Source organism: Emys orbicularis, chromosome 4, assembly GCF_028017835.1.
Source record: "Emys orbicularis isolate rEmyOrb1 chromosome 4, rEmyOrb1.hap1, whole genome shotgun sequence".
Classification (NCBI taxonomy): domain Eukaryota; kingdom Metazoa; phylum Chordata; order Testudines; family Emydidae; genus Emys; species Emys orbicularis.
The window spans coordinates 124,981,735-125,008,202 of NC_088686.1; the positions used below are offsets into that span (position 1 = coordinate 124,981,735).

Genomic DNA, 26,468 nt, shown 5'->3' on the forward strand with positions numbered 1-26,468 from the left:
CATTCACAATGGGGAAGTCTTCACCACCTCCTGTAAGCTAGTGACTGGCCACAGTCCCCCCAAGAAACAAGACACTAGAGTTTCTAGTTACCAGACTTAAGTTAGTCCTCTGGCTCACATTGGCTTCAGGTTAGGTTGGCAAGCACCAGTAGTTCTTACTGTGTGCCCAGCTGAGTTAGAATCCAGCTATTCACAGTAAAGTTAACCAAAAAGTCTCTAGTTGGGCTGAGTGGCTTTTCCCCTCTATAGGACCCCCCCCCCCCCGAAAACAAGAGAAAGCCATTTGATTTACCTTGTCTAGTGCTAGCTTGCAGTCTTCTTCCTGCCCTCTATGCCACATCCTATTCTGGATTCTATCCCTGCAGAGGTCTGTTCTGCTGCTGAATGGGGAAAAACTACAAGGCCAGTAGTAGACCCCTGGCCTCAGCAACTGCTGTTCCCTCCCCCAGAGGGACACATGCTATCACAAGACATTAGTGCAATCCAGAGATTTTATTTTTTCTCCTTATTTTACAATGATCTGCCATGGAATATTTGGGACCTTGTCATCCAGTTGCTTCTCCTACGGAAGAGTGTCACAGTAATGAGGGAAACCACAACCACCAGTGAGAGCATGGCCAGAAGCACCAGGGTCAGGTCCAGTCTGGAGACAGGGTCTGTAGGAGAAGAGGTTAAAATAATCCAGATTTTTGTAGGGTCTGAAGTGTGGCGATGACACCTAGACTTCCCTGTCCCAGTAGTTCTCCCCCTACCTGTTAGGTCAGCCTTCATCAGAAAGATACTTGATTTGTCAACTCACTTTTTACAGATTGTAAATCACCTAGGGTTACCATACGTCTGGTTTTTCCCCGGACATGTCTGGCTTTTCGGCAATCAAACCCCCGTCCGGGGGGGAATTGCCAAAAAGCCAAACATGTCCGGGAAAAATACCAGCCGGGCACTTCCTCTCCCGTGGCTGCTCTGCTCCTCCCCGGACTCAGACTTCGGTTCTGTTTAAGAGCCAAGCTGCCCGAGCCAGCGCTACCGGCTTCGGGCAGCCCCCGTGCCTCCGGACCCCAGCCGCTGGCCGGGCACTTCCCTTCCCGGGCTCCAGCTGCTCTGCTGCAGCGGCGCAGGGTCCGGAGGCAAGGGGGCTGCCCGAAGCCGGTAGCGCTGGCTCGGGCAGCTTGGCTCTTAAACAGAACCAAAGTCTGAGTCAGGGGAGGAGCAGAGCAGCTGGAGCCCAGGAGGGGAAGTGCCCGGCCGGGGGCGCAGGGTCCGGAGGCATGGGGGCCGCCCGAAGCCCGAGCGCTACCGGCTTCATGGTTTGCCGGGTAGCCTCCAGACCCTGCGCCCCCGGCTGGGCGCTTCCCCTCCCGGGCTCCAGCTGTGCTGGGGAAGCGCCGGCCGGGGGCGCAGGGTCTGGAGGCTGCCCGGCAAACCGTGAAGCCGGTAGCGCTCGGGCAGCCCTTTTCGCGTGGCTGGGAGGGAGGAGGGGGAGTTAGGGTGGGGCCAGGGCCCGTGGAGTGTCCTCTTTTTTTATTTTTTAAATATGGTAACCCTAAAATCACCATCCCATTGATAGCCATCCAATAGAGGGCAGAAGCAATGCTAGCCCCGTGCATTGAGTGCCAAGGAGGCTTGGGGCATACAAGTCACCATCAAGGTGCTAGTGCTCCTTAAGTGCTCTTGTTTAAGACATCCTAAATGTTGGGTTATTTCCTTATTCTTTGGACATTTGCCCACTCATGAGAAGCACTCAGGTATGGTTTCAGACAACATTAGCTTACATTATGGATAGTTGAGTGACTTCTGTATGTAGCCCCATGAACATTTAAGATTTAGATTAGCACCCCCTAGACAGCATTGACTTGCTGTATTCCAAGTTACTGTGCAAGATGTCAGTTCTGTAAAACCCTAGTAGGGCAGAACTCACCCTTGTTCTCATAGACTTGTTCTCTCCATGGCTTGGGGCTCTCCTGGAAGATCATGGGGCCATGAGAACGCACCAGGTCCTGGGGCTCTCCTGTCCCATTGTTGATATCCAGGAACCGGCGGCCTCCTGGGAGATGGAATGGAGAGTTAGGGAGCTGTCTGTCCAGGGCCCTCTGGTTGTGAGAGTGCATCATGTGAGACGATGCAGTATCACCATGGACTCAACCATGAGCCCTTACAGGCCTCCTGACAGGTTGTGGTACCAGGTATTAGATCATGAATTGCTTATTTGAAGTGTGGGAGAAGATGGGAAGAAAGGCCATTTCCTCAGGAGTAGCAGACACTAGAAATTGCCTCTGGAGAGCTCAGTGGAGCATGGCCTAATCTCCTACAACTGCCCTTTAACCTCTTCCTGTTAGCCCATCATACCCTAGCTAGCACTACAGTACATGGTAGAGGTACATAAGAAGCTGGGCTGAACTCATTGCAGTAAGTATATAGCAGGACAGACTGAGCTCTGTTCACCATGAGTCCTCTGGTATTTGGGATGGGAGCTTGTAGAAACCCACATGGATCTCAGACCACTGGTACACAGATGAAGCCACTCAGACTTACTTGTAGCAGCGCCTGATGGGCACATGGTCCTGCAGGGCTCCAGCCGGGAGGGGTAGCAAGTGGAGGCGCTACAGTAAATGTACACCTAAAATCCACACAAGTGAGAATTGAGTTAGTGAGTGATTGCCAGTGCTGCTAGGAGCCAGGAAGTAAATCCAGAGCTATCAGTTTGGTTGCATATATGCAGCACCTCAGAGACAATTTGCAGGTCAGTACCCAACTGAAATAGGAGCTCCTGCCCTCTGACTTCCCCCTCCTCACCCCCTTTATATGCAGACCCCTTCTCACCTGTCCATCAAGCACCACCTGGGAGGCAGAGTCCACAAAGGCAAAGGTGGAGAGGACGAAGCGCTGGTGATGAGTTGGGAAGGGCAGCTCAGATGAGGCAGGGACCATGGGCACAAGCTGGGTTCTGTAGTTGTCTCCCAGGAATGGGCACCTGGGAACAAGACACGAGAGAATGATGGACCAAGAAAACTCCCTTCTTCTCCAAGCCATGCTCCCCCTCCATCCCAGCCACTCACCCGTCCACCAGGATGGGCCACTGTGGCTGTTGCAGGGGGTTAGCGCTTGGGGTGGCCCAACATTGGTGCAGAACCAGAACCAGGGATCGGTCTGTTCTCTGCAGGATGCGAACCTCCACGAAGACAGGGTCCCTGAGCACCTTCACCACAGGGTAGTCTCTCTCTGTGAGATAGGATGTGTAGCTCACATCTGTGGGGAGAGGGCAGGAGGAGAGCAGAGCTGAGATGCCTGTGGCCCTTCAGGGGATGGGATCTCTGTGCTGGAGTGAGGGGTCACCTACCTGTGGCAACGCGCAGCTCAAGCCGGAGGGGTCCTGCCTGGGTGACTGGAGCAGGTGTGGGGGGCAAGAAGACTTCCACCTGGACTGGCAGGAAGTCACTGGCATTGTAGATGCAGCGAGCATGGAGGCTGCACAGGAGAGAGCAGAGGGAGGAGACAAGGGCTGATGCTCTGAATTCAGATTGAGGCCATACTGCTTCTGGCAGTGATGTTATTTGCACTTGGGACAAGCAGGGTCAGGCCTTATCAGTACTTGGACGCACTGGCATCCTTGGATGTCTCCCATCAACCCTTCTAGCAACTCAGATGTTCTTCCCTACAACTTGGACTCCGCAGGAGTGCCTGAGCATGGCCACATTGCGGAAGGGGGAGAAAAGGAGGAGAGAAGGCCTTCTCAGACAGGCTAGAAGCACCTGCTCATTTGTAGTCACATCTCTCCTGGCAGCACTCTCAATTTTGCCACCAACTGTTATCCAAGCTTTCTTCCTACCAACCCTGTAGTGAGTTATCAATCCCTCAGTGTGGCCTTCTCAGGTCAGACTGACTGTGCCTACTTGTCATTGGAGATCACATAGCAAGTGGCATTTAGAATCATAAGAGTAGGATTGGAAGAGGCCTCAGGTGGTCATTTAGTTCAACTCCCTTCTCATAGCAGGACCAACTCCAACTAAATCATCCCAGCCAGGGCTTTGTCAAGCTAGCCCTTTAAAACCTCTAAGGATGGAGATTCCACCACCTCCTTAGGTAACCCATTCCAGTGCTTCACCACCCTCCTAGTGAATTAGGGTTTCCTAATATCCAACCTAGACCTCCCACACTGCAACTTGAGACCATTGCTTCTCTTTGGTCATCTGCCACCATTGAGAATAGCCTAGCGCCATCCTCTTTGGAACCCCCCTTTCAGGTAGGGGAAGGCTGCTATCAAATCCCCCCCTCACTCTTCTCTTCTGCAGACTAAATAAACCTAGTTCCCTCAGCCTCACCTCATTAGTCATATGCCCCCTAATCATTTTCATTGCCCTCCACTGGACTCTCTCCAATTTGTTCACATCCTTTCTGTAGTGCCCCCCCCCCCCCCCAAAAAAACTGGATGCAATACTCCAGATGTGGCCTCACCAGTGCTGAATAGAGAGGAATAATCACTTCCCTCGATCTGCTGGCAATGCTCCTACTAATGCAGCCCAATAGGCTGTTAGCCTTCTTGGCAACAAGTGCACACTGTTGATTCATATCCAGCTTCTCATCCACTGTAACCCCAGGTCCTTTTCTGTAGGAACTTCCACTTAGCCAGTCAGTCCCCAGCCTGTAGCAGTACATGGGATTCTTCCGTCCTAAGTGCACTCTGCACTTGTCCTTTTAGCCCAATCCTTCAATTTTTCTAGATTACTACCCTCCAGCCTACCTCCCTCTTCTCTCTCCCCCCCGCCTCACTTAGGGTCATCCATGAACTTGCTGAGGGTGCAAGCCATCCCATCATCCAGATCATTAATGAAGATACTGAACAAAACCAGCCCCAGGACCAACCAATGGGGCATAGGTGCCAACTCCATGGGTGCTCCAGGGCTGGAGCACCCATAGGGAAAAATAAGTGGGTGCTCTGCACCCAAGCACCTCTCAACCCCTGCCCCATCTCCTCCTCCCCTGAGCACGCTGCGTCCCTGCTCCTCCGCCTACCTCCCAGTGCTTCCTGCCTGGCTGCTGCCAAACAGCTGTTTGGCAGCATTAGCATGCTCAGGGATGGGGAGGAGCAGGAATGCTCAGGGGAGGAGGCAGGGAAGGGGCAGGGAGGGGGCTGAGCACCCATGGGAAAGAGGGGAAGTCCATGCCTTTGCCCTGGGGCATACTGCTGGATACCAGCTGCCAACTAGACACTGATCACCACATGCTGAGCTTGACAATTTAGCCAGCTTTCTATCCACCTTATATAGTCCATTCATCCAATACATACTTGGACTTGCTGTGAAGAATACTGTGGGAGACTATCAAAAGCTTTGCTAAAGTCAAAGTGTATCATGTCCACTACTTTCCCCATATCCACAGAGCCAGTTCTCATCATAGAAGACAATCAGGTTGGCCAGGTTGCACTTGGTGAATCCATGTTTGCTGTTCCTGATCACCTTCCTCTCCTCCAAGTGCTTCAAAATGGATTCCTTGAGGACCTGCTCCATGATTTTTCCAGGGACTGAGGTGAGGCTCACCAATGTTAGCATTTGTCCAAGAGTGAGGGTTTTACATTGTGTCTGATCGGTCAGCTGCATAGGGGGTCCTTCACTTCACAATGCAAGATTTTGCCCCATGCTCTATTAGGGATCAGGTGCATTGCACCACACTCAGGAAAGGGGAGGTCAGTGACTGCAGGTAATCAATACCTGTAGTCCACCAAAGGACTTGGGAGATGTTCAGGAGAGGCTGTAGAAAATTGATGGATCAGATCTGGCCTCCCACTTCCACTGTGGAAGGGCTGACCATCACTTCCTTGCTAGTCAATAGAGCAGGCCAACTTACATGAAGGTGCTGTCCCGGGTGATGGAGCTGTCTGGCCCAGTCTGGATGTCAATCCCAGAGATCAGCTGGTTCTCATAGATCAGTTTGTCATGGATCACCTGGAAGAGTTGAGACATGGGGTGGGTTAGTCCCCCAAGACCCTGAGCAGAGCACTCACCCTTCCAGTGGGTGTGTCCTCACCTGGACTGTGGTGCCGCACTGCATGAGGGGGAAGCGGAAGATCACAAAAGCCTTTGTCATCCTGATGGGGTCACACCCTCTTCGGGCATAAGCTAGCCGGACACTGTCCAGGATGATGGGGTGATCAGACATGTCCCTGGAGACCACCAGAACGAAGTGACCATCCACGAGGCACTGAACAGTGACTGCAACACAAAGGAGCAGGATTAAGTATAGATGTTCCTGGTATAGGAATTAGGCAAGAGGTCCATGCCACACTAACCTATAATAAAAATGATAGATTGGAGAGGATTTGGAGAAGAGCCATGAGAAATAGAGAACATGCCTTGTAGTGACCAAATTCTGTCACTTTAGACTAAAAGAAGGTTAAGTATCTACACAGGGAACAAATATTTAATTAAGGTGTAGTTTTGACAGGGAGGGTAGTTAACCATTGGAATGGTTTGCTCAGGGTCAGTGATGGAGAATCCAAAACAGGATGTTTGCTAACAGATCTGCTCTAGGAATTTTCAGGGAAGTTCTATAGCTTGTGTTATATAGGAAGTCAGACTAATGATCAGTGGTCCCTTCTGGCTTTGGAATCTATCAAATGAAACCTCATGGGGGTAAGTGGGTTTGTCCGACACAGCATGGTTGCAGCTCATGTTGCGCAGGAACGAGACAAGCCGACAGTTATCCACCATCAGATCAATGGAGCACCAGCCTGTACTGTCTGATGGTTCTTCCTCTGCCATTTGGTGTTTCCTCTTAAGATCTGCCAGGCATTGGGCAACTGAGGAGAGAGACTGTCATGTAGGAAGGAATCCCTTTGCACACAACTAGTGCCAACTGCAGCCCAGAGTAAGAGATACAAAGAAGTTGTATCCAAGTCTAGTTCAGCATGCTAGTAGGTGGTGACCAAACTCATCTGAGAAGGATGGTGTCTCACCAAGCTTCCCAGGATAGAGATGGCAAAAGGCTCCATAAGCTGACATGAGGGCAGGTCTCCTACCTGTGTTGCCATAGTAGCAGGGGGTAGTTGGGTCAGTCTCATCATAACAACAACCAGCCTGGAAGCAAGCAGCTCGGCCTGGGGCATCTGCACAGGGGATCTTCCCAGCCACCACGCGGCACTGCTCCTGTGTGAGATGGGCACCTAGAACAGCAGGGTGTGGATTAAGGAGAGCTGGAGATCTTCTGAAGGGATCACAAGAGACCCTTCCCCAGAGACTTTTGAAAATCTGTAGCAACCTCTGGACAACTGGCTGACCTCAACACCAGTCCAACCCTCCTCCCCAAAGGGCTGCAAGAGCTCCCACAGTGGTCCTCCATCCCAGCTCACCCTACACCCCCCCCCCCCCCAATAGCCTCAAACCACATACCACCTCAGACAGCATTGTGCTCAGAGCCCCACCCCAGGCCTCCAGACATAGCATGTTGTCCTTCTTAGCATTAAGCCGGATACCAGCCTTAAAATGTCACATGGAAATTCAGGCTCCTGAGCTGCTGCATCAGAGGAGAGCCCCCACCCCCACCTCCCTCAACACAGCTAGTGTTGTCAACTCCAACTTATCAGTTAGCAGTTCAGGAATGGGTTTTTCTATCCCTCATGAAATGGTGAGTAGACTCTTACTCTATTAAAAAAGGAAAAAAATTCATAAAGTCACCATCTCCCATTACTGCTAATGGGACAGAAGCTAGCAGGATGGCCACCATTTCCCCAGAGCCTATCAGAGGAAGTGCCCCTCAAACATGGCTGCTAATTTCCACTTTCTTCAAAGAGACCGAAGCTGTACCTACAGGCAAAGTGGCTGCCACTCTGGTTTAGGGGGAGGGCTAGACAGGACACTATTAGTGCAGAGGGACTATGAGCTGTGGAGAGCCTGTGCGAGATGCATGGGGAGAATGAGGGGAGCAGGAGACCGATTGCAAGTGACTTCTGGGGGCAGGTTGATCTGGGTGGACCCAAGGCTGTGGGTCATAGAATCACAGAATATCAGGGTTGGAAGGGACCTCAGGAGATCTAGTCCAACCCCCTGCTCAAAGCAGGACCTATCCCCAACTAAATCATCCCAGCCAGGGCTTTGCTGTTATGGTCTGAACCAATACAACATCAGATCCCAAACCCTGGGATACTGGAGGAACAGGGGAGACCCCTCTGAGCAGCCAATCACAAGGACACATTGGTGCATGTGACTGAATTTTGCCCCAAAGAAACTCAGACTTTGAAGCAAGTGCCTTCCCCCTAAAGCTTTGAAAAACCAGAAGGCAAATAGCCACCCCTCCTCCCCTGAGTTTATTTGAAGGAACTGGATTTCTAAACTAATCTCATTTTTGAGCATGGATTACAACACTGTCAACCCCAGCTCTAAGATGGCAGCCACAAGCAAAAGACAAGGTGCAGCTCCCCTGAAGACTAACACAGGAGTCAGAAGTGGAGCATGAAGCCTTCCATTAGAGGGTACCCACACGCACTCAAACCAGTTAGAGGTCACACACACACACACCTATGCTGCTTGGTGGAGGATAGATGTGGGGCACCGGGCGCACCAGGCCCGGCTGCGGCTGGGGCACCGGGCGCACCAGGCCCGGCTGCGGCTGGGGCACCGGGCGCACCAGGCCCGGCTGCGGCTGGGGCACCGGGCGCACCAGGCCCGGCTGCGGCTGGGGCACCGGGCGCACCAGGCCCGGCTGCGGCTGGGGCACCGGGCGCACCAGGCCCGGCTGCGGCTGGGGCACCGGGCGCACCAGGCCCGGCTGCGGCTGGGGCACCGGGCGCACCAGGCCCGGCTGCGGCTGGGGCACCGGGCGCACCAGGCCCGGCTGCGGCTGGGGCACCGGGCGCACCAGGCCCGGCTGCGGCTGGGGCACCGGGCGCACCAGGCCCGGCTGCGGCATGTAGCGCATGGTCTCCTCTGGGGATAAGTCATGTTCAGTGGGTTTGGGGCAGGTCATGGTCACGTCACGGGTGGCAGCGATGGCCCCGGTGCTCAGTAGTTCCTCCACTCGGACCCTCAGGTGGTTACGGCCATCCTGCAATGAATGCAGAATGATTACTAAGATTGTGGTGCAATGGAGTGTCCATGGCTGCTCAGCCCAGACCCCCCTGCACAGGCTAGGGTTGCCAATTTTGGTTGGACATATCCCTGGAGGTTGTGTCGCATGACTGTCTTTAATTAAAGATTAATCATCAATTCCTGTAGACTCTAGGACAATCCAGGAGGGTTGGCAATCTTAGCACAGGCTGTGTGACAGTAGGTAGGGAAGAATCTACAGCACTGCAGCAGCCTGAGTACACTAGCTGGATCTCGTCAATAATGGGACAGTCAAGCGTCCTACATAGTAGGCCATGAACCTCTCCATGTTGATACATAGGGATTTAGAGGCAGGGATGGAGGCACTGGAGCCTCTTGTGCCAACTCACTCACCTGCTTGAGCACATGGCAGCCATTGTAGCCAGCTGAGAAGATCACCTCCCCTTTCTCGCCAGATGTGATCCAGTGGAGGCAGATGGAGCAGTTTGTAACTTCAAAGGGAGTCCCAAACTCATCTGTTGAGAGTGTCACACTCAGACAAACCTTCACCCATGGGTAAGGTTAAGTTAAGGCACTCTAGTGCAGAGACATAGGAAGGCTGCAACGTATGAAGCAGGGACTATGTCTTATTCCATCAGTGGTATCTTTGGGTAGCTGGATTTGGGTTACCAGCCATTATTTGACAAGTTTCTCTTAGATCCACCAAGGAGAGCAGAAGGGCCCCAAATCCTAGTAGTAGAAGGGCTGTCTTGCAGCGACGCATGGCAACAGCAATATTAGCATCTATTGCACAGTCAGGTGTGAGTCCTAGAGTGGAGAAGTTTCAGGGGGCCAAGCCAGAGTTTGGGAGGCCTTCCTGCATTGGGAGGCATCCCTTCAGAGCATTATCCTAGTCAGGCCCTTGTCTTACAGTCAGAAGAGGCACTATTGAAGTCAGCCAGATAACACCTACTGGCTTCCTCAGTCAGAAACACCTCCTAGGGCTAAGGACAGCAATTAAGCTAGAAAGAGTTATAGTAGACACTGAAAAGTTAGATGTACAATTAACAGAGGAAGGTAGTCCACATGAAAGGCTAGAGTTACCCATGGGAGACAGGGAAAATATCAATAGCCTCCAAGAAACCCTCCAGCATGTTCATTTAAAAGGGAACCCAAGCATAGATGGGGGTGTCCTTGGCTGCTTATTAAGCATACCCCACAGCTACTTACCCACAACTTTGAAGCGGACTGTGCGGTCCTGGCTGGGAAAGACCAGCAGTTGCATCCCATAGTCTCCGCAATCATACTCATATCCACGCTGCAAAACAGAAAAACTGACTCTGCGGAAGTCCCCCTGCCCGAGGGCTGTCCCCAGGGACCAGAGCAGCGCTAAGCCCACAAAATACCTACAGCCCAGCCCCATGGCTGAAGGTGTTAAGGCAGAAGTCCTACCCCACAGCCACTTCTCATAGCTAGGGAATCTGTGAGACTGGAGCTTTGTAAGGTGAGCGGAGGGGTGGGACTGGCATGTGAACCAGGTGAGCAGAGAGGCAGCACCTGGGGAGCTGTCGGCTGCTGTTGAGGGGCCGGGTAAAAAGTGCAAAGCTCAGGATGAAAGGGAAACGTAACCATTGAATCCCCCAACCAAAAACAAATAAACAAAACCTCCTCACAGTGAATCCTACTGTTACTCTGGCTTTTGGGATGTCCCCTCTCTGTCCCCCTCTCTTGCCCTGTCTTTCTCTCCCTTTCCTTGCCTGTGACTTTCACTCTCCCCCTTTTCTCTCTCTCACACTGTGGGGTGTCAGTGGGAGGGAAGGGGAACTCCTTCCAAGATTCACTCTCTTCCCAGTGGGTGAGGAGGAGCTAGAAGAAACTGCTATTCAGAGGGAATAATTGGAGTCCTGCCCCAAGCTTGGCCTTGTGTCCACCACTTCCAGTCCTCATCTATCCTGACCTGTAACCTCCCTTGTATCACCATAACAGCCATTCCTGGCCTGTGACCAATTCTGCAGTACATATAGGAATGGTGCAGCACACTAGCCCCAGCTTAGTACAGTGACTTCTGGGGGCAGGTTGATCTGGGTGGACCCAGGGGGTCATAGAATCACAGAATCATAGAATATCAGGGTTGGAAGGGACCTCAGGAGGTCATCTAGTCCAATCCCCTGCTCAAAGCAGGACCAATCCCCAACTAAATCATCCCAGTCAGGGCTTTGCTGTTATGATCTGAATTTGAATGTGGCTCTGCCACAGATTTTCCATGCCCTTGGGCAAGTCACTTGACTGTTATTATTATTTGTATTACAGTGGCACTCAGAGGCTCCAATCGAGATCAAGGCCCCATTGTGCTGGGTCCTGAACATACGCCTAGTAAGAAGCAGTTCCTGCCCCAAAGACATTATGGTCGAAGGGCCAGAGTCTACATCCCATCCCCATGTTGATTTAAATGGGACTGTTCCCAGAGCAAGTTACTGCTCAGCGTAAGTAAGGGTTAGAGCTGCTCTGCAAATGTTTTTTTCCCCCTGTAGAAACTTTTGACTATTTGGTGAAAAATCAAAAAACCCCAAATTTTCAGACTAAAACTGAAAAAATGTTGGTGAAAAACAAACATTTCTGGCCCCTACTTTTCAACTGAAAACATTTTGATCGGGAAATGCTGTCATGGTGTCTCGTGGAAGGTGTAGTTCAGGTGCCCCATGCTCCCATTCTCCTCTGTGGGCTGTGCTGTCCAGAAGGACTACATTTCCCATGATACACCACAGTCTTCTCTCTGCTGAGGTACCACATTGCACCATGGGAGATTGGGACCCGGGGACCTATTGGAGCCAACTGGCAGAGGGCAAAGTGGTGTAAAGGGTTACAGAGATCGCTGGGTCTGGTGTCAACATACTAGTTCACCAAAGGGTGTTATGGAAGGTCTTTCCTGAAAGCCTGTGTCCCATTGGTCCTCATATTCATTGCAAAATGTATGTATGGATAATGTGTAAGGAGATATGAATATATACTGAAAATTATGTTCTTCAGGTCTGTGACTTGGGGCTGGTCACCAGAAGGTGATAAAAAGTTTCTTTCAGACAAGAGATGCTTATCTATCAGTTTGACCACATGTAAATTAAAATCACAGTGGATGCCCAGCTTCAGTCTAAGCCTAATACTAGTGAAGGGAGTATGATATCTTCAAGAAAGGGAGTTTACTGGAAGAAATAAACAAGCAGGAGGCTACCCTATCTGCAAGTGAAGACAATGGCTCATTGGTACTTTATCTGGGGGTGCAGCGATACACCAGTTATCTTTCACAAGGGGACAAGGTAGGGTGACCAGATGTCCCGATTTTATAGGGACAGTCCCGATTTTTGGGTTTTCTTCTTATATAGGCTCCTATTACCCTCCGCCCCTGTCCCGATTTTTCACACTTGCTGTCTGGTCACCCTAGGACAAGGTGCCAGCTGGCTTGTTATGAACAGAAGATCACAGCTGGTTGATGCTGGGAGACAAACTTTGGCTGTGCTAATCTTTATAAGACAGAGGAATGTCTTGTCAGTTAAGTTTAGGCTCTAGACAGCATGCTCTGATTTTGTTTTATATGAAAGGTGTGGTGGGTCAGGCACACGATTCTGGCTCCAGTACCACTAAACCACTATGGCCCCTCCCCCTGAAATGAGGGGGTAGGGTTAAAGCAGCATGGGGGTAGGGTGAGAGGATCAGACCGGTGGGGGAACAGCAGACCACTGTTTGTAACCATTGGTTTCCATTAATTCTACTTGTTTCATCATGAATTTCTGATCTTTGTTAAATAAATTTCTTCTTGTTTTTACTATAAACATATCCAAGTGCGGTGTGTTAAGCAGAGCAGTGAGCAGAGGTGGAACTGGTAGGCTAGGGTGTACTTCTTTGGGAGTACCGGCTCTGAATTCTGTGAGCATCCAATGGAGCTGGGGCTGGATGCTCAGAGGTTGGAGTGTGCCTGTTAATCTGTACAGAGAGAAGGGGATCTGCAGAGGCCTGAAAGGCAGTGCTCATTTTGCCAGAAGCTGTTGACATTGGGGAGCTAACCTACTGCAGGCACAGACACAGCTGGCTCATGCTAAGGGCAGGTGGTAGCAAGGTCTCTCACAACCCTGGGTACCCCAGCAAGCATCACAATAGCATAGCATCACAAGATGTAGTCTGGCTGGAGAATGGGAAGTGCCTAGAAAGGCTGGGGGCTTTTTTTTTTATTTGTAGTAGGCAAACAGCAAGAAGAAAATAAAGAAAAATAAAGAAAACTCTCTAGCAGAGAGCTAGTGCATTAGTTAAGTGTCACTTAAGTTGTCACTCGAATAGTCATTTTACCATGTGTCTGGTCACACATGGCAAAATGACTATTAGATTGACAACTTAAGTGTTATTTCCTCTCTACTGCCTGCAGAGGAAGGTTGGTCTGGGAATCTGCATCCAATTTCTGGCACTGCAACCAATTTCCAGTGTGATCTTGGATGAGTCATTTAGTCTGATGATGGTGAAATCACAGGTCAGAGACCATGGACATCCTTGACAGCCTCTGATAGACATGGGACCACTTCAGTACCTCAGCTGATGATTAAAGTCTTTATGTAAATACACAGCTGGCTTCCCACATTACATGCAGCCCTCAAGCTCCCCCATTCTATCCACCTCTCTTTGCAGTAGATAGAGCTCATTTTCTTAGGGGAAGGGGGATTAAGCACCCCCTGGCTATGGGCCCCTCTCCCCTGGCCATGGCAGGTTGGGGCTGGGGCTGGGGAAGGGTCCCCCCCCCCCTCCTCCCCCCCCCCTCCCCCCTCCAGCAGGTCCCATCTGGACGGTTCCCTGAGTGCCTGCCTGACACTAAATAGGCTGCTGCACAGCTTACAGGGAACTTAGGTCAGGACCCCCAATTTGAGAAATGTTGGTCTTCCCCATGAAATTGTATAGTATAGGGTAAAAACAAAAGACCAGATTTCATGGTCCAGGATGCATTTTTCATGGCTGTGAAGTTGGTAGGACTTTAGTAATAAGGCCCCTTCCCTGTGCCCTGGAGAGCACACCAACCTTTTGGTAGGAGGATTGCACAGCAGAATTGGCTGTGCCTACCAATGGGTTAGTTGTTCAGTGGTCTGAACTTGCTTCAGTTGGTCCAGTCATTTTACCCAGGGATCTCTCAACCCAAAGCTTGAGGTAATTGTACTCTTTGAAAGGAAGAAGTCAAAGGGGGAACATAACATCTGTCGGATTAAAGATTGGCACAAACCCAAATTGCTTTAATAAAAAAAACAAAAAAAACTTTGAGGTCAAGGACTTACAGATATGCTAAAGGGTTAGAGCACCCCAAACAAGAGTTACCCATGGTCTGGAGGGAGGACCTCAAGTGGCCAGCTATCCACCCATCACTGGGGATTCCAAGAGATGTCCAGAAGGTTAAATCCAAAATTCCTCAGACCTGTCTAGCACCTTTATATTAGTAACTGCTGCAATTACATCAACACATTAAAGCAAGCATTTTTAATCTGTTACAGCTGCAGGACTATTCCTGCACCACAGTCTAAAGATTAGTTTGACTTCCTGTTTAAAAAAAAAAAAAGAAAGAAACCCACAAACAACCAGAGGCAGACTTAAGCTGTTTTGAAATTGCTGACCAAGGAAGGCAGCAGGGTCATGCTCACATCTCATGGTCAACCCCCTCCTGACTAGTTATGCTAAAGCTGCTTTTGGCAATAAACATAATACATTCCAATACTAGCAGTAGCCTAGGCATTTTGCTGGGCTGTCAAAATCTCCCCTTATAGTGACACTTAACCACTGGAGATGCATTGGTGGTGTAGGCACTGGTATAGCACATTGTTGCTACAGGCTCTCCCAACCCAGCAGTGTATGTGAAACACCCGGGCTCTCAGTTCTAGACAGGACTTTAGAGTGTCAGCTGTAGGCTGCTGCACACCTAGAATCTACTGCCCTGCATTTTTAACCTCTGCTTAGGAGGATCTGAATGCTTGTGCCATCTGGATACATCAGCTACCTTCACCCTCCACTCTCAGAGGACAAGTCTTGTGGATAGATCTAGTACATGGTGCTTCAGTCTTGGAATATTATGGGGGGGGGGAAGAGAGAGAGAGAGAGAGAGAGAGAGAGAGAGAGTGTGTGTGTAATGGAATTCTCCTAGGGAGCTCCTCTACTTTGGCCCTTAGGTGGTGTAGAGGGGAGCACCTCTTCTCATGGATGCTTGAAGGAGACACTTGCAACAGCGTGTTGCGATGCAGGAGAAACCTGTGCTGAGCATACACTTACCATAGTTGCAGATATGCAAGGCTTGCTTCTTGCTCTCCTTAGCAAATTGAGCTATGGAAAACTTGTGCTGGTTGAGGCAGCCTTGATGCAGTTAATATTTGCTTGGAGGGACTGGTACATGCATGAAGTCTATGTGAACTTGTGGGGCCCTAGTACCTTAGAAGGCTACACCTGGGGCAGTGGGGGAAGGATACCACCTTTGGTTTACAGAAAGTAATACAATCTACCTGCTGTTTGAGTACTGCATGTCCTGGCCCACCCCGAGAGAATAGGGGCCACAGGCCACCAGTAGAATACAACCAGTTTTATTGTTTTTTGTTACAATGTTCCTTCATGAGGGTTTTGGAACCTGGTCATCCAGCCTTTTCTCTTCCAAAGCATGATCACAGCAGTGAGGATGGAGACCACAACCACCAGCAAGAGCCCAGCCAGGAGCACAGGGGACAAGTCCAGTCTAGAGACAGGGTCTGTGGGAAAAGGAGATTATGGCTTAGATAGGTGGCCAGAGGAGATGAAGGATACCTAGATTCATCTACCCCACCAGGGATGGGATAAGACTGACTCCATCCCTACTCACTAATTCTAAACTGGAAGCAGGCAGCTGGTTCTTTGCATTACTCCCTGCCCCTTAGGGGACACTGCTATCCAGCAACTTAAATCCCAGCTACATGCTTTTGAATAGGACATCCTCACTTACTCTTGTCTCAGTCCTGTGTTCCCCACTCCCCAAACAGAGGCATGAGTAAGAGCCAGGCCAGATGGGAGTCCATGCATCCTCTGCTGCTAGCAAGCTGCTGTTACCAGCTCCCTCCTACAAGGCAGGTCATTGATTCAGTCTCTACCTCACCTCTTTACACATTGGCAGGAGACAGTGCCTCCTAATGAGACAGGACTGAAGTTGCCATGTGCCTGGCTGTGGTGTCTGACACCACTGAGTGGGGTATGTGAGATCTGAGAGGATAGTTACCTTCATTCCCATAGACTGGCTCTTTGAATGCCTCTGGGCTGTTCTGGAAAGTCACAGGCCCACGAGAGCTCACCACATTGAGAGGCTCTGTCTCATTTTGGATAGTCAGGAACCGACGGCCTCCTGGGGGGGGGGGAGGAGAAGAAGAGAGTAGAGAGAATTAGAGAATCTGGAGGCTCTTCGGGGCTGCCAATAGGATGCAGTCAGCAAGCTGAAGCAGAGCTCACTCAGAACCAGCTGCTGGCCTGACAAGGGGGTGATCTCTGCTCACACCTCCAGGCCTCAGGAATCAGGACTGTCCTGGAGGACAAGGAGTGTTTATTGGTTCCTACACAGCTACAGGAGACAGTCAGGCCATTGTTACATCATGGCTGCCACAAGGATGGGCAGGGGATCTGACCTAGTGGTCTGTGTCAGATGCATTGGCATGAAGTAACTCAGTACAGCTACGTGATGCTCTTAGAGGCTGTGGAGTACCTTACTCATGCAGTTGATCCACTGATCTGAGCTGGAGTTCACACTTCTTACCAACTGTTTCTATGCTGCAGAACATAGCTAATTGGACAGTTGAGAGCTCTGGCTGGGCTGCAGCCAGTGTGGGTCTGGAACCAGCAGCAGCATGCCACACCCATGCCTAGAACAGAGAGGCCAGACTTACTTGCAGTTACCCCTGATGGGCATATGGTCCTGCAGGACTCCAGCTGGGATGGTGAACAGGCAGCAGCACTACAGAAGATGTACACCTAAACCAGACATGGCAGGAACCCAAGTTACATAATGCACTGGCCAGTCATGCAAGTCAGCAAGTGCACAGCCTCAAACATGCTTCTCCAAAAAGGACTGGCCCTTTTAACCTTTGAGGTCAGATTAGTTACTGTAATACTAGGCTTGCATCTTCATTGGGGAAGTCTAGTCATGGTGTTCAGCAGAGGGCAATGCACCCTGGTACATCACCAGCCAAGGAGGTGCCAGTGTGTACAAGTCACTGGAGGATTTCCTCAGCTAATTTCTTGAGCAGGCAAAACCTATGAGTTTGCTATTCTTGGATTGAGAACTGGGGTGGGATTTGTCCACCCCAAGGAGGCCCTACTCCAGCAGCCAAAGCTTCATGCTATTTTCTAATTGGTGGAAGGCAAAGATGCAGGTTATATGCTAGAGCTGCTTCCACCCAAGGTCAGGCTTGTACCCAGGTCAGTAGTGACCAGAACCATGCAGTTCAGTGGTCATAGGGCGCAAGACCAGGTTCTTATGATAGAGGAGCACTGCTCCTGAAGAGAAGTGAGGCTGCAGAACATGTGAGCCAACTGGACCCACTCACCTACCACAATGTGACAAAGCTACCGGGATACAGAATAACTCCTCACAGGGGCTGCAGCTTGCAACACCCTCCAAATTGGAGCTTTACCAGTTGGATGGGCAAAGTTCCTCTTTAAGAGGAAGAGGCTGCTCAGGGGTCACTCCCCTGGCTGTAGTAGGAATGGCTACCAAGGATAGGCATTCAGCCCCCTCCCCCCCACCCTTACCAGTCCCTCGAGCACCATCTGGGAAGTAGAGTCCACAAAGGCAAAGGTGGAGAGGACAAAGCGCTGGTGATGAGTTGGGAAGGGCAGCTCAGATGAGGCAGGGCCCATGGGCACAAGCTGGGTTCTGTAGTTGTCTCCTAGGAATGGGCACCTAGGAATAAGGAGGGGTAGATTTAAGCAGGTTCCCAGGATTACCACTGCTTGAGAGACAGTAATACCTTTGCCCCCAGCCACTCACCCGTCCATCAGGATGGGCCACTGTGGCTGCTTCAGGGGGTTAGCACTTGGGGTGGCCCAGCACTGGTGCAGAACCAGAACCAGGGATGGGTCTGTTCTTTGCAGGATGCGAACCTCCACGTAGACTGGGTCCCGGAGCACCTTCACCACAGGATAGTCTCTCTCCGTGAGATAGGATGTGTAGCTCAGGTCTGTGGGGGAGAGCAAAGCTGAGATGCCTGTGGTCCTTCAGGGAATGGGTTTGCTGCCCTAGAGTGAGGCGTCACCTACCTGTGGCGATGCGCAGCTCAAACCGGAGGGGTCCTGCCTGGGTGACTGGTGCAGGTATAGGGGGCAAGAAGACCTTGACCTGGACTGGCAGGAAGTCACTGGCATTGTAGATGCAGCGAGCATGGAGGCTGCACAGGAGAGAGTAGAGGGTGGAGATTGGGCTGAGGTTTGTTAGCCAAGCTAAGGTGTTTTAGAGTCACATTTTGTGCATCTTCACCCTCCCCTGTTGCTATTTGTACCCATTAGTTTAAATGTCCACCACTGCTCAACATGGCAAGATCCAAGTGCCACTCACTGAGTGTATAAGATCCTACACAATTGCTCATTCCCAAGCTAATCTCAGGTTTTTGGCCTTACTGCCTCAAGCTGTGATCTAGTCAGACTGAACCTTGTTGGCGGATTTAAGTCAGCACTTGAATGGAAGAGATCCAAGGGAAGTCTCCAATGGACAGTTGACAATTCAGTCATTGACACTTGTTCTTTTGAGTCAGCACCAAGTTAGTGCCCTAGTATAGGGAGAGGTGGGCAGTCATTACTTAAGAGATTCAGAAAGAGGCTCTAGTAACTTGCCATTAATTGCATGGTGGTTTGCTACAGTAGAAGCCATCCCCCTAGTATCCCAGCCACATTTCAGTCTTGTTTTATTCTTCCTTGTCATTGGACTGGGACATGCATCAAAAGTGTCAGTTTTCCACATGATATTTTAGAAGGATTTTAATCAAAGTTAATCTTTGATGACAAATTCCAACAGACTAGAGTCCAGAATTTTGATTTCTGTTTTCCCCAGAAAGTCAGCTTTCCCTCCTACTGAAGTGTAGAGTTGTCAAGCTCTAGTATTTGTTAGCAGTCCTGAACTGCAAGGTAGTCTTGCTTGGTGGTACTGGAAAGTAAGCCGTCTACCATAGAGATGGCAGAATTAAGACTGACTCATAGCATTTTGAGATTCTTCTGTCCTGAAAAAACTAGAAACTAAGGGAGTTGACAGGTTATCTGTTAGATTCCTCAGAGAGGATTTGTCTCACACTGAAAGACTCTTGTCTATGCAGGACAGAAGTTGACCAACTTACATGAAGGTGCTGTCCCGAGTGATGGAGCCCTGTGGCCCAGTCTGTATGTCAATGCCAGAGATCAGCTGATTCTCATAGATCAATTTGTCCCCAATCACCTGGAGGGGAATGGGAAACAGGAGGTGTTTAGTCCCTTCTTGAGAAGCAGAAGAGTCTGTGCTACGTCAGGGGATGTATTGTCACCTGTACTGTGGTGCCACATTGTGTGACGGGGAAGCGGAAGAGCACAAAAGCTTCGGTCATCCTGATGGGATTGCACCCTGCCTGGGCATAGGCTAGCCGTATATTGTCCAGGATGATGGGGTGGTCAGACATGTCCCTGGAGACCACCAGAATAAAGTGACCATCCATGAGGCACTGAAGAGTGACTGCAACACAAAGGAGTAGGGTTAAGCACAGCAATTGCAGCCGAATGATGCTGAACATGTGGGGGCAGGAACCCCAACCCTTTATTACAAGCCAGAGTTAGGTTTGGGCATAGACATGCTGAGGGAAGAGGCCAATATTCACTGTGTCTCAGAACACAGGCTAGTATGCCCCCCCCCGCCCATTTCTCCTTCAGAAAGAGAGAAGGCTATGGAAAGGAGGGCTTGGGCCATGGTATTCCCTCAATGGAACCCCTGGAGATCAGATGGATTCTTTCTACTTACCTTGCAGTGGTAGAGCACACTCTGCGTAGGCCCTTCATAGACTGATTGAGGTTTCTCAGGTGTTGAGAGTTCAGGCTTGCATTCTTGAGCCATTTCCTCTCCACCTTTATGGTTGGGGCAATGGGAATCATTGTGGAGAGCTCCCATGCTTTAAGTGGGAAGGACCACAAACCTGGGTGTGAACATCTATGGATGTACTCCGTTTACATCAACTCTGGGCCCTGAATATGTGATCTGGGGACAATTTCCATCCCCTGCTTCTTCACCCTGCCCAGTGGAGATGGAACAAGACAGCAGCAGTTGCTGGCTCGGGGCTTAGCTCCTCCTCCAACTGAGTGTTAACATGTGAACATGCCCTGAGCTCTATGCGACAGAACTCCTTCAGCTGGTCCCTTACCTGTGTTTCCATAGTAGCAAGGAATAGTTGGGTCAGTCCCATCATAGCAGCAGCCAGCCTGGAAGCAGGCAGCTTGGTCAAGGGCATTTGCACAGGGGATCTTCCCAGCCACCACTTGGCACTGCTCTGGTGTCAGGCGGGCACCTGGAAGATTAGGTTACAGACCACTGAGCACAGAAGATGATTGGAGCACAGTACATGGCCACTTTGCTACCCCATTACACTTTTGGGTACCACTGATGGTGTGGAGAGGTCATCTGGATCCCTCTGGCCTGGTTAGGACATGCCTCAGGATTAGGGCAAAGAAAGTCCAGGGCCCCAGGAGACAGTGGGGTGGTAGCGATAATGGTGAAGCTTGCTCTAGTAGCCTTCATTTGTTCGGTCTTCCCCCACAACTACAGTCTTTAAGGACCCACAAGAAAACGATGGATAGACTAGCCCACCCCCTTATTATTAGGCCTCATTGGTAAACAAGTGTTCACTTGTTTCTGGTTCCACATCTGTTTTTACTGAGTATGGTTTCAACTTGGTCCTTGAGTTATACCAGTAGGCCTTTTCATTTAGACTAATTCAGTCTGTCTCCTTTATACCTCCCCTGCATCCCTGCCCACCATCACCACTTCGTGACATTTTTATGAACTTTCACATTTTACAGTGAATCTCACAATTAGAGTAAATGTGCAGACCCAATCACCACAACAGATCCCCCTACACAGGTGTTACTCAATACCCATGGACCAGACACCACATGCTCAGATCCACACTCCCAAAGCACATTAGTACAAGAAAGGTCATAGTTCTGTTTTTATCATCCAGCCCCAGTTGCTGACACAAGCCATGATAGTTCTCGGTAGAGGCCTCAGAGTCAGGATGGGCTAAGTTCTGAATTTGAAGGTGTTCTGCAGTGTCCTGGGCAAGGGTGAAGAGTAGGGCTACCATATGTCCGGGTTTCCCCGGACATGTCCAGCTTTTCGCTCTTTAAATAGCCATCTGGGGGGATTCCTAAAAATCTAAAAATGTCCAGGATTTCCCCCCAGTCGGCTATTTATCGACCGAAAAGTGGCTGACAGGGCGGCCGAGCGCCGCTCGCATTGGGGCCTCGGCAGCCAAAGCCCCTTCCCGGCTCCCCCCATCCCCTGAAGCCTTAGCACACCGCCCAGCAGCACTGGGGGGCAGGGCTGTGTGCCTGTGAGGGAACGCGGCGGCCACAGCCCCTCCCCCGCTTCCCCCCTCCTCCACAGCCTCAGCACACCGCTTGGGCTGGGCGCTCAGCCAGACACCTGCTCTAAGCCGAGTGACACGGTAGGGGGCCGGGGAGTTGGAGAAGGGGGGCAGTCGGGACAGGGAGCGGGGGGGGGGGTTGGGAATTCAGGGGGGCTGTCAGGGGGGCAGGGGTGTGGAGAGGGGTTGGGACAGGGAGCGGGGGGTTAGATGGGTTGGGGGTTCTGGGGGGCAGGGGTGTGGAGAGGGGTTGGGACAGTCAGGGACAGGGAGCAGGGGGGGTTAGATGGGTCAGAGGTTCGGGGGGGGGGCAGTCAGAGGACAGGCAGCGGTTGGATAGGTGTGGGAGTCCCGGGAATCTGGCGGGGGCGGGGGTGTGGAGAAGGGTCAGAACAGTCAGGGGACAGGTAGGGAGTGGGTTCCTAGGGGGGGCAGTTAGGGACAAGGAGAAGGGAGGCTTAGATACGAGTGGGGTCCTGGGGGGTGGTTAGGGGCAGGGGTCCCGGGAGGAGGCAATCAGGGGACAAGGAGCAGGGGGGGTTGGATGGGTTGGGGGTTCTGTGGGGGGCAGTCAGGGGGTGGGAAGTGGGAGGGAGTGGCTAGGGGGCGGGGCTACCCCCCCCCCCCAATGGAGTATCCTCTTTTTTGAAAGTTCAGATATGGTAACCCTAGTGAAGGGCAAAGACAGCTTACCGGAATCCCAGTAGTGGAGACACAGGAGAACGTACCTATATTACTTAGTGGAGGATAGATGTGCGGCACCAGGCCCGGCTGCGGCTGAGGCACCGGGCGCACCAGGCCCGGCTGCGGCTGGGGCACCGGGCGCACCAGGCCCGGCTGCGGCTGGGGCACCGGGCGCACCAGGCCCGGCTGCGGCTGGGGCACCGGGCGCACCAGGCCCGGCTGCGGCTGGGGCACCGGGCGCACCAGGCCCGGCTGCGGCTGCGGCACCGGGCGCACCAGGCCCGGCTGCGGCTGCGGCACCGGGCGCACCAGGCCCGGCTGCGGCTGCGGCACCGGGCGCACCAGGCCCGGCTGCGGCTGCGGCACCGGGCGCACCAGGCCCGGCTGCGGCTGGGGCACCGGGCGCACCAGGCCCGGCTGCGGCTGGGGCACCGGGCGCACCAGGCCCGGCTGCGGCTGGGGCACCGGGCGCACCAGGCCCGGCTGCGGCTGCGGCACCGGGCGCACCAGGCCCGGCTGCGGCACCGGGTGCACCAGGCCCGGCTGCGGCTGCGGCACCGGGCGCACCAGGCCCGGCTGCGGCACGTAGCGCATGGTCTCCTCTGGGGTTAAGTCATGTTCAGTGGGCTTGGGGCAGGTCATGTTCACGTCACGGGTGGCAGCGACAGCCCTGGTGCTCAGCAGTTCTTCTACACGGACCCGCAGGTGATTACGGCCATCCTGTACAAAAAAGAAAGTGCAAGTATTAGGTGTGTCAATCAACCCTGAGGCATTAATAGAAATAGGTGCAGGGAGACTAGTAGGGAGCCAACAGCTTTACCTCTCTGCTGGGGGTTATGGGAGAGGTCAATAAGGTTAGTTGGACAGCCCACAGTAAACTTCATTGTTGTGATGCTCAGTGACACTTTCTGCACCAGAGTCAAGGACTGTGCATTGCTGGGATGCAGGCACAGGTCTTCGTAACAGGAGCACAGAGGATGCCATGGAGGTCAGAGGTGCAGAAACTCACCTTCTTCAGCACATGACAGCCATTGTAGCCTGCTGAGAAGATCACCGCCCCTTCCTGGGGAGATGTGACCCAGTGGAGGCAGATGGAGCAGTTAGTAACCTCAAAGACTGTCCCAAACTCATCTGTGGAGATAGCATGGAGGTGGCAGGAGAAATTTGACGTGAGACAGTTCCTTCAGCACCCTCCCCCCACCCCAGTAGTGCAGAAGACCAATGTCCCTTAAGTACTCCTATTTGGAGCAGGGACAGTCGTCCACTACATTGTGCAGTCTCAGTGCAGCTCAGGTAGGCCTGATCCTAAATAGGAAGATTCCCCATTTATAAGGGATCAGCTGATTCCAAAGTGAGGTTTTGGGACATAGCCCTATTACAACACTGCAGTGACTCCAATGTAAAGTTATCCCACAAGACAAGCCTATGCCGCATAAGCAGCTGAGAACTCAAAGCCAATCCTTTGGGAGGTTACAAGAATTTTAAATTAAATTAATGGAGATATCCTATCTCCTAGAACTGGAAGGGACCAAAGGTCATCGAGTCCAGCCCCCTGCCTTCACTAGCAGGACCAAGTACTGATTTTTTTGCCTCAGATCCCTAAGTGGCCCCCTCAAGGATTGAACTCACAACGCTGGGTTTAGCAGGCCAATGCTCAAACCACTGAGCTATCCCTCCCCCCTTGCCACTGAGGTAAGAAGGCTCGTGTCCTCTGCCTTCTATCCAGGACTTGCAACTGACAGGCTTATTTTGGAGCAGGAACATGTGCAATAACATAAGCTAGAAGGAAGAGTTAGGTCTGGCACCAGCCTGTTTAGGCCATCCAGATACATCCTAGGAGCAGTGACTCACAGGATGTGCTGTGAGGCATAAAGGATAGTGTCAGCTCAGAGTAACTGCACCTGTATTCCCTCCTTGTGGTCCCTTGAGGACATCTACTCTAGGCCCTCAGTTCCTTGGCCATCACCTCTCTTGGGCAGAAGCCTGCACCTCTTTACCTCCTGACCAGTGTGTTCCCTGCCTATACTGCAGTATCCCCAGCAAGCCAGACTGCCTAAATGGCCAGCACCTGCACTTTGCTTTCTCTCCAAATCCACAGCCATGAAAAATGAGTCACCAACCATGAAATCTGGTCTTGTGTGCTTTTACCCTATACTATGTAGATTTCATGGGGGATACTAGCATGTCTCAAATTGGGGGTCCTGACCCAAAAGGAAGTTGCAGGGGGTCACAAGGTTATTTTAGGGGGGGGGGCATGGTATTGCCACCCTTAGTTCTGCACTGCCTTCAGAGCTGGGCAGCCAGCGAGCAGCAGCTGTTATAATAGAATATCAGGGTTGAAAGGGCCCTCAAGCAGGACCAATCCCTAACTAAATCATCCCAGCCAGTGCTTTGTCAAGCCTGACCTTAAAGGAAGGAGATTCCACCACCTCCCTAGGGAACCCATTCCAGTGCTTCACCACCCTCCTAGTTAAAGAGTTTTTCCTAATATCCAATCTAAACCTCCCCCACTGCAACTTGAGACCATTACTCCTTGTTCTGTCATCTGCTACCACTGAGAACAGTCTAGATCCATCCTCTTTGAGGTGCCCAGCACCCCACCAGCAGCACAGAAGTAAGAGTAGCAGTACTGCAATTCCCCCCCCCCCTCGCCTCCTTTTTGGGTCAGGACCCCTACAATTTCAGATTTAAATAGCTGAAATCATGAAATTTACAGTTTAAATCCTGTGACTATGAATTTGGTAGGGCCCTAGGTATGACCAGTGTATTGCCAGCTGCTGTAAGTTACCACTCAGCATCTTCTAAGCAAGCACATTTATTCTTAAGACAGAGGAGATGTTAAAAAAGAAGATCCTAAATGCATGCTAAGAAGCTGACCAGAGGGCACCACAATGGCCAACTCAAGCTCTGGTAGGTGTTACTCCTTCCAACCTTTCCCCAAGCATTGCCCCCCCAACCCTTGGTGAGACAGGTCTGTCCCTTTGCTGAGTCAGTTTAAACTCAGGCTCATTTTCCAGGAGTCCTTTCTTGGTCTGTTGGTTCCCAGAGAGTCCAGTTTGAACTAGTGTATGGGATCCTCTCCAGGAGGTGGTACCTCTCTGGGGGTTAAGGCAAAACAGCCAGATTGCATAATGGCCATTCACTGTTTTTAGTTCCTGGAGGAGCTGCAGTCGCCACTCCCCCATAAAGGGGAGCACAAGTTAGCTCTAGACCAGTCATTAGGACAATGGATACTTATATTTAATTCAACAACAAGGCCTCCCAAGGATATGCAGGAAATTACCCCTTCAGTCAGACTAGCCCAGGAGTTTACGATCTAAGGTTAACAGGCAGGCCAGCTGAGATCATGGCAAAAGGAAGGAGGTCACCTCACAACTGAAGGTTAAGAGATCACATCCCTTCTCCAGCCTACCCAACAGAAGTAATTAAGTCAGAAGCTCCCAGTTAACACTATTAGCAGATGGAAAGGCATAGGACCCCAACAGGCAGCCACTTACCCACAACTTTGAAGCGGACAGTGCGGCCTGGACTGGGAAAGACCAGCAGCTGCATCCCATAGTCTCCACAATCATACTCATACCCACGCTGCAAGACAGAGAAACTGATCCCAAGGAAGTCCCCCTGCCCAAGGGCTGTCCCCAGGGACCAGAGCAGCACTAAGCTCACAAAATACCTACAGCCCAGTCCCATGGTTTCAGGAGCTGCTAGCAAAACCCTGCCCAGCAGCCACTTCCCATACAAGGAAGAGGAAGCTATGGGACTGGGGCAGTGTGGGAAGGGGCGGGGTGTGAACCATGAGAGCAGAGAGGCTGCGTCTGGGGAGCTCTCTGCTGCTGCTGAGGGGCCGGGTCACAAGTGCAAAGCTCAGGGTGAAAGGGAAATGTCAGCAAAGCTCCTACCCCCATCTTCAAATGCAACCCCAGCTTCCTGCCCTCCTCCCAGTTCTTGTTTTGATATTGTGATGGCAATTGAAGCTTCCCTCTCCACATGATCTTCTTTTCCCCTCTATTTCTCTGTGTTCCTCTTTCATGTAGTGGTGCAGATCTCTGCCTGCCATGCAAGAGACTGGGGGTTGATCGCCTGGTGAGGAGGCAGCATGTTTGATGGGGTTGCCTGCGATAGCAAGGGACTGCACTTGATGTCCCACAGTTTCCTT

General features: G+C 51.6%; 1 protein-coding gene across 1 annotated transcript; it reads right to left on the minus strand.

Moving 5' to 3' along the window:
* Positions 1–510: 510 nt before the first annotated feature.
* On the minus strand, positions 511–26,002 carry LOC135877825 (uncharacterized). Its single transcript, XM_065403368.1, has 26 exons — positions 25,810–26,002; positions 23,322–23,443; positions 22,880–23,032; positions 22,357–22,498; positions 20,408–20,551; positions 19,544–19,728; positions 19,361–19,458; positions 18,294–18,421; positions 18,025–18,214; positions 17,787–17,937; positions 16,922–17,006; positions 16,264–16,386; positions 15,619–15,763; positions 10,242–10,483; positions 9,426–9,547; positions 8,845–9,030; positions 8,505–8,562; positions 7,010–7,153; positions 6,019–6,203; positions 5,839–5,936; positions 3,335–3,462; positions 3,054–3,243; positions 2,818–2,968; positions 2,530–2,614; positions 1,916–2,041; positions 511–656 (listed from the first exon to the last, which is right to left on the minus strand). The coding sequence occupies exons 1-26, from the start codon at positions 26,000–26,002 to the stop codon at positions 511–513; spliced, it is 3,720 nt and encodes a 1,239-aa protein (XP_065259440.1).
* Between the last annotated feature and the right edge of the window lie 466 nt (positions 26,003–26,468).

Coding starts and splice junctions, on each gene's coding strand:
- LOC135877825 (XM_065403368.1), bottom strand. CDS start 26,002: ATGGGACTGGGCTGTAGGTATTTTGTGAGCTTAGTGCTGCTCTGGTCC. Junction 23,444..25,809: donor TGTCCGCTTCAAAGTTGTGG/GTAAGTGGCTGC, acceptor CTATCTCCACAG/ATGAGTTTGGGACAGTCTTT. Junction 22,499..22,879: donor ACGTGCCGCAGCCGGGCCTG/GTGCGCCCGGTG, acceptor CCCCAGCCGCAG/CCGGGCCTGGTGCGCCCGGT.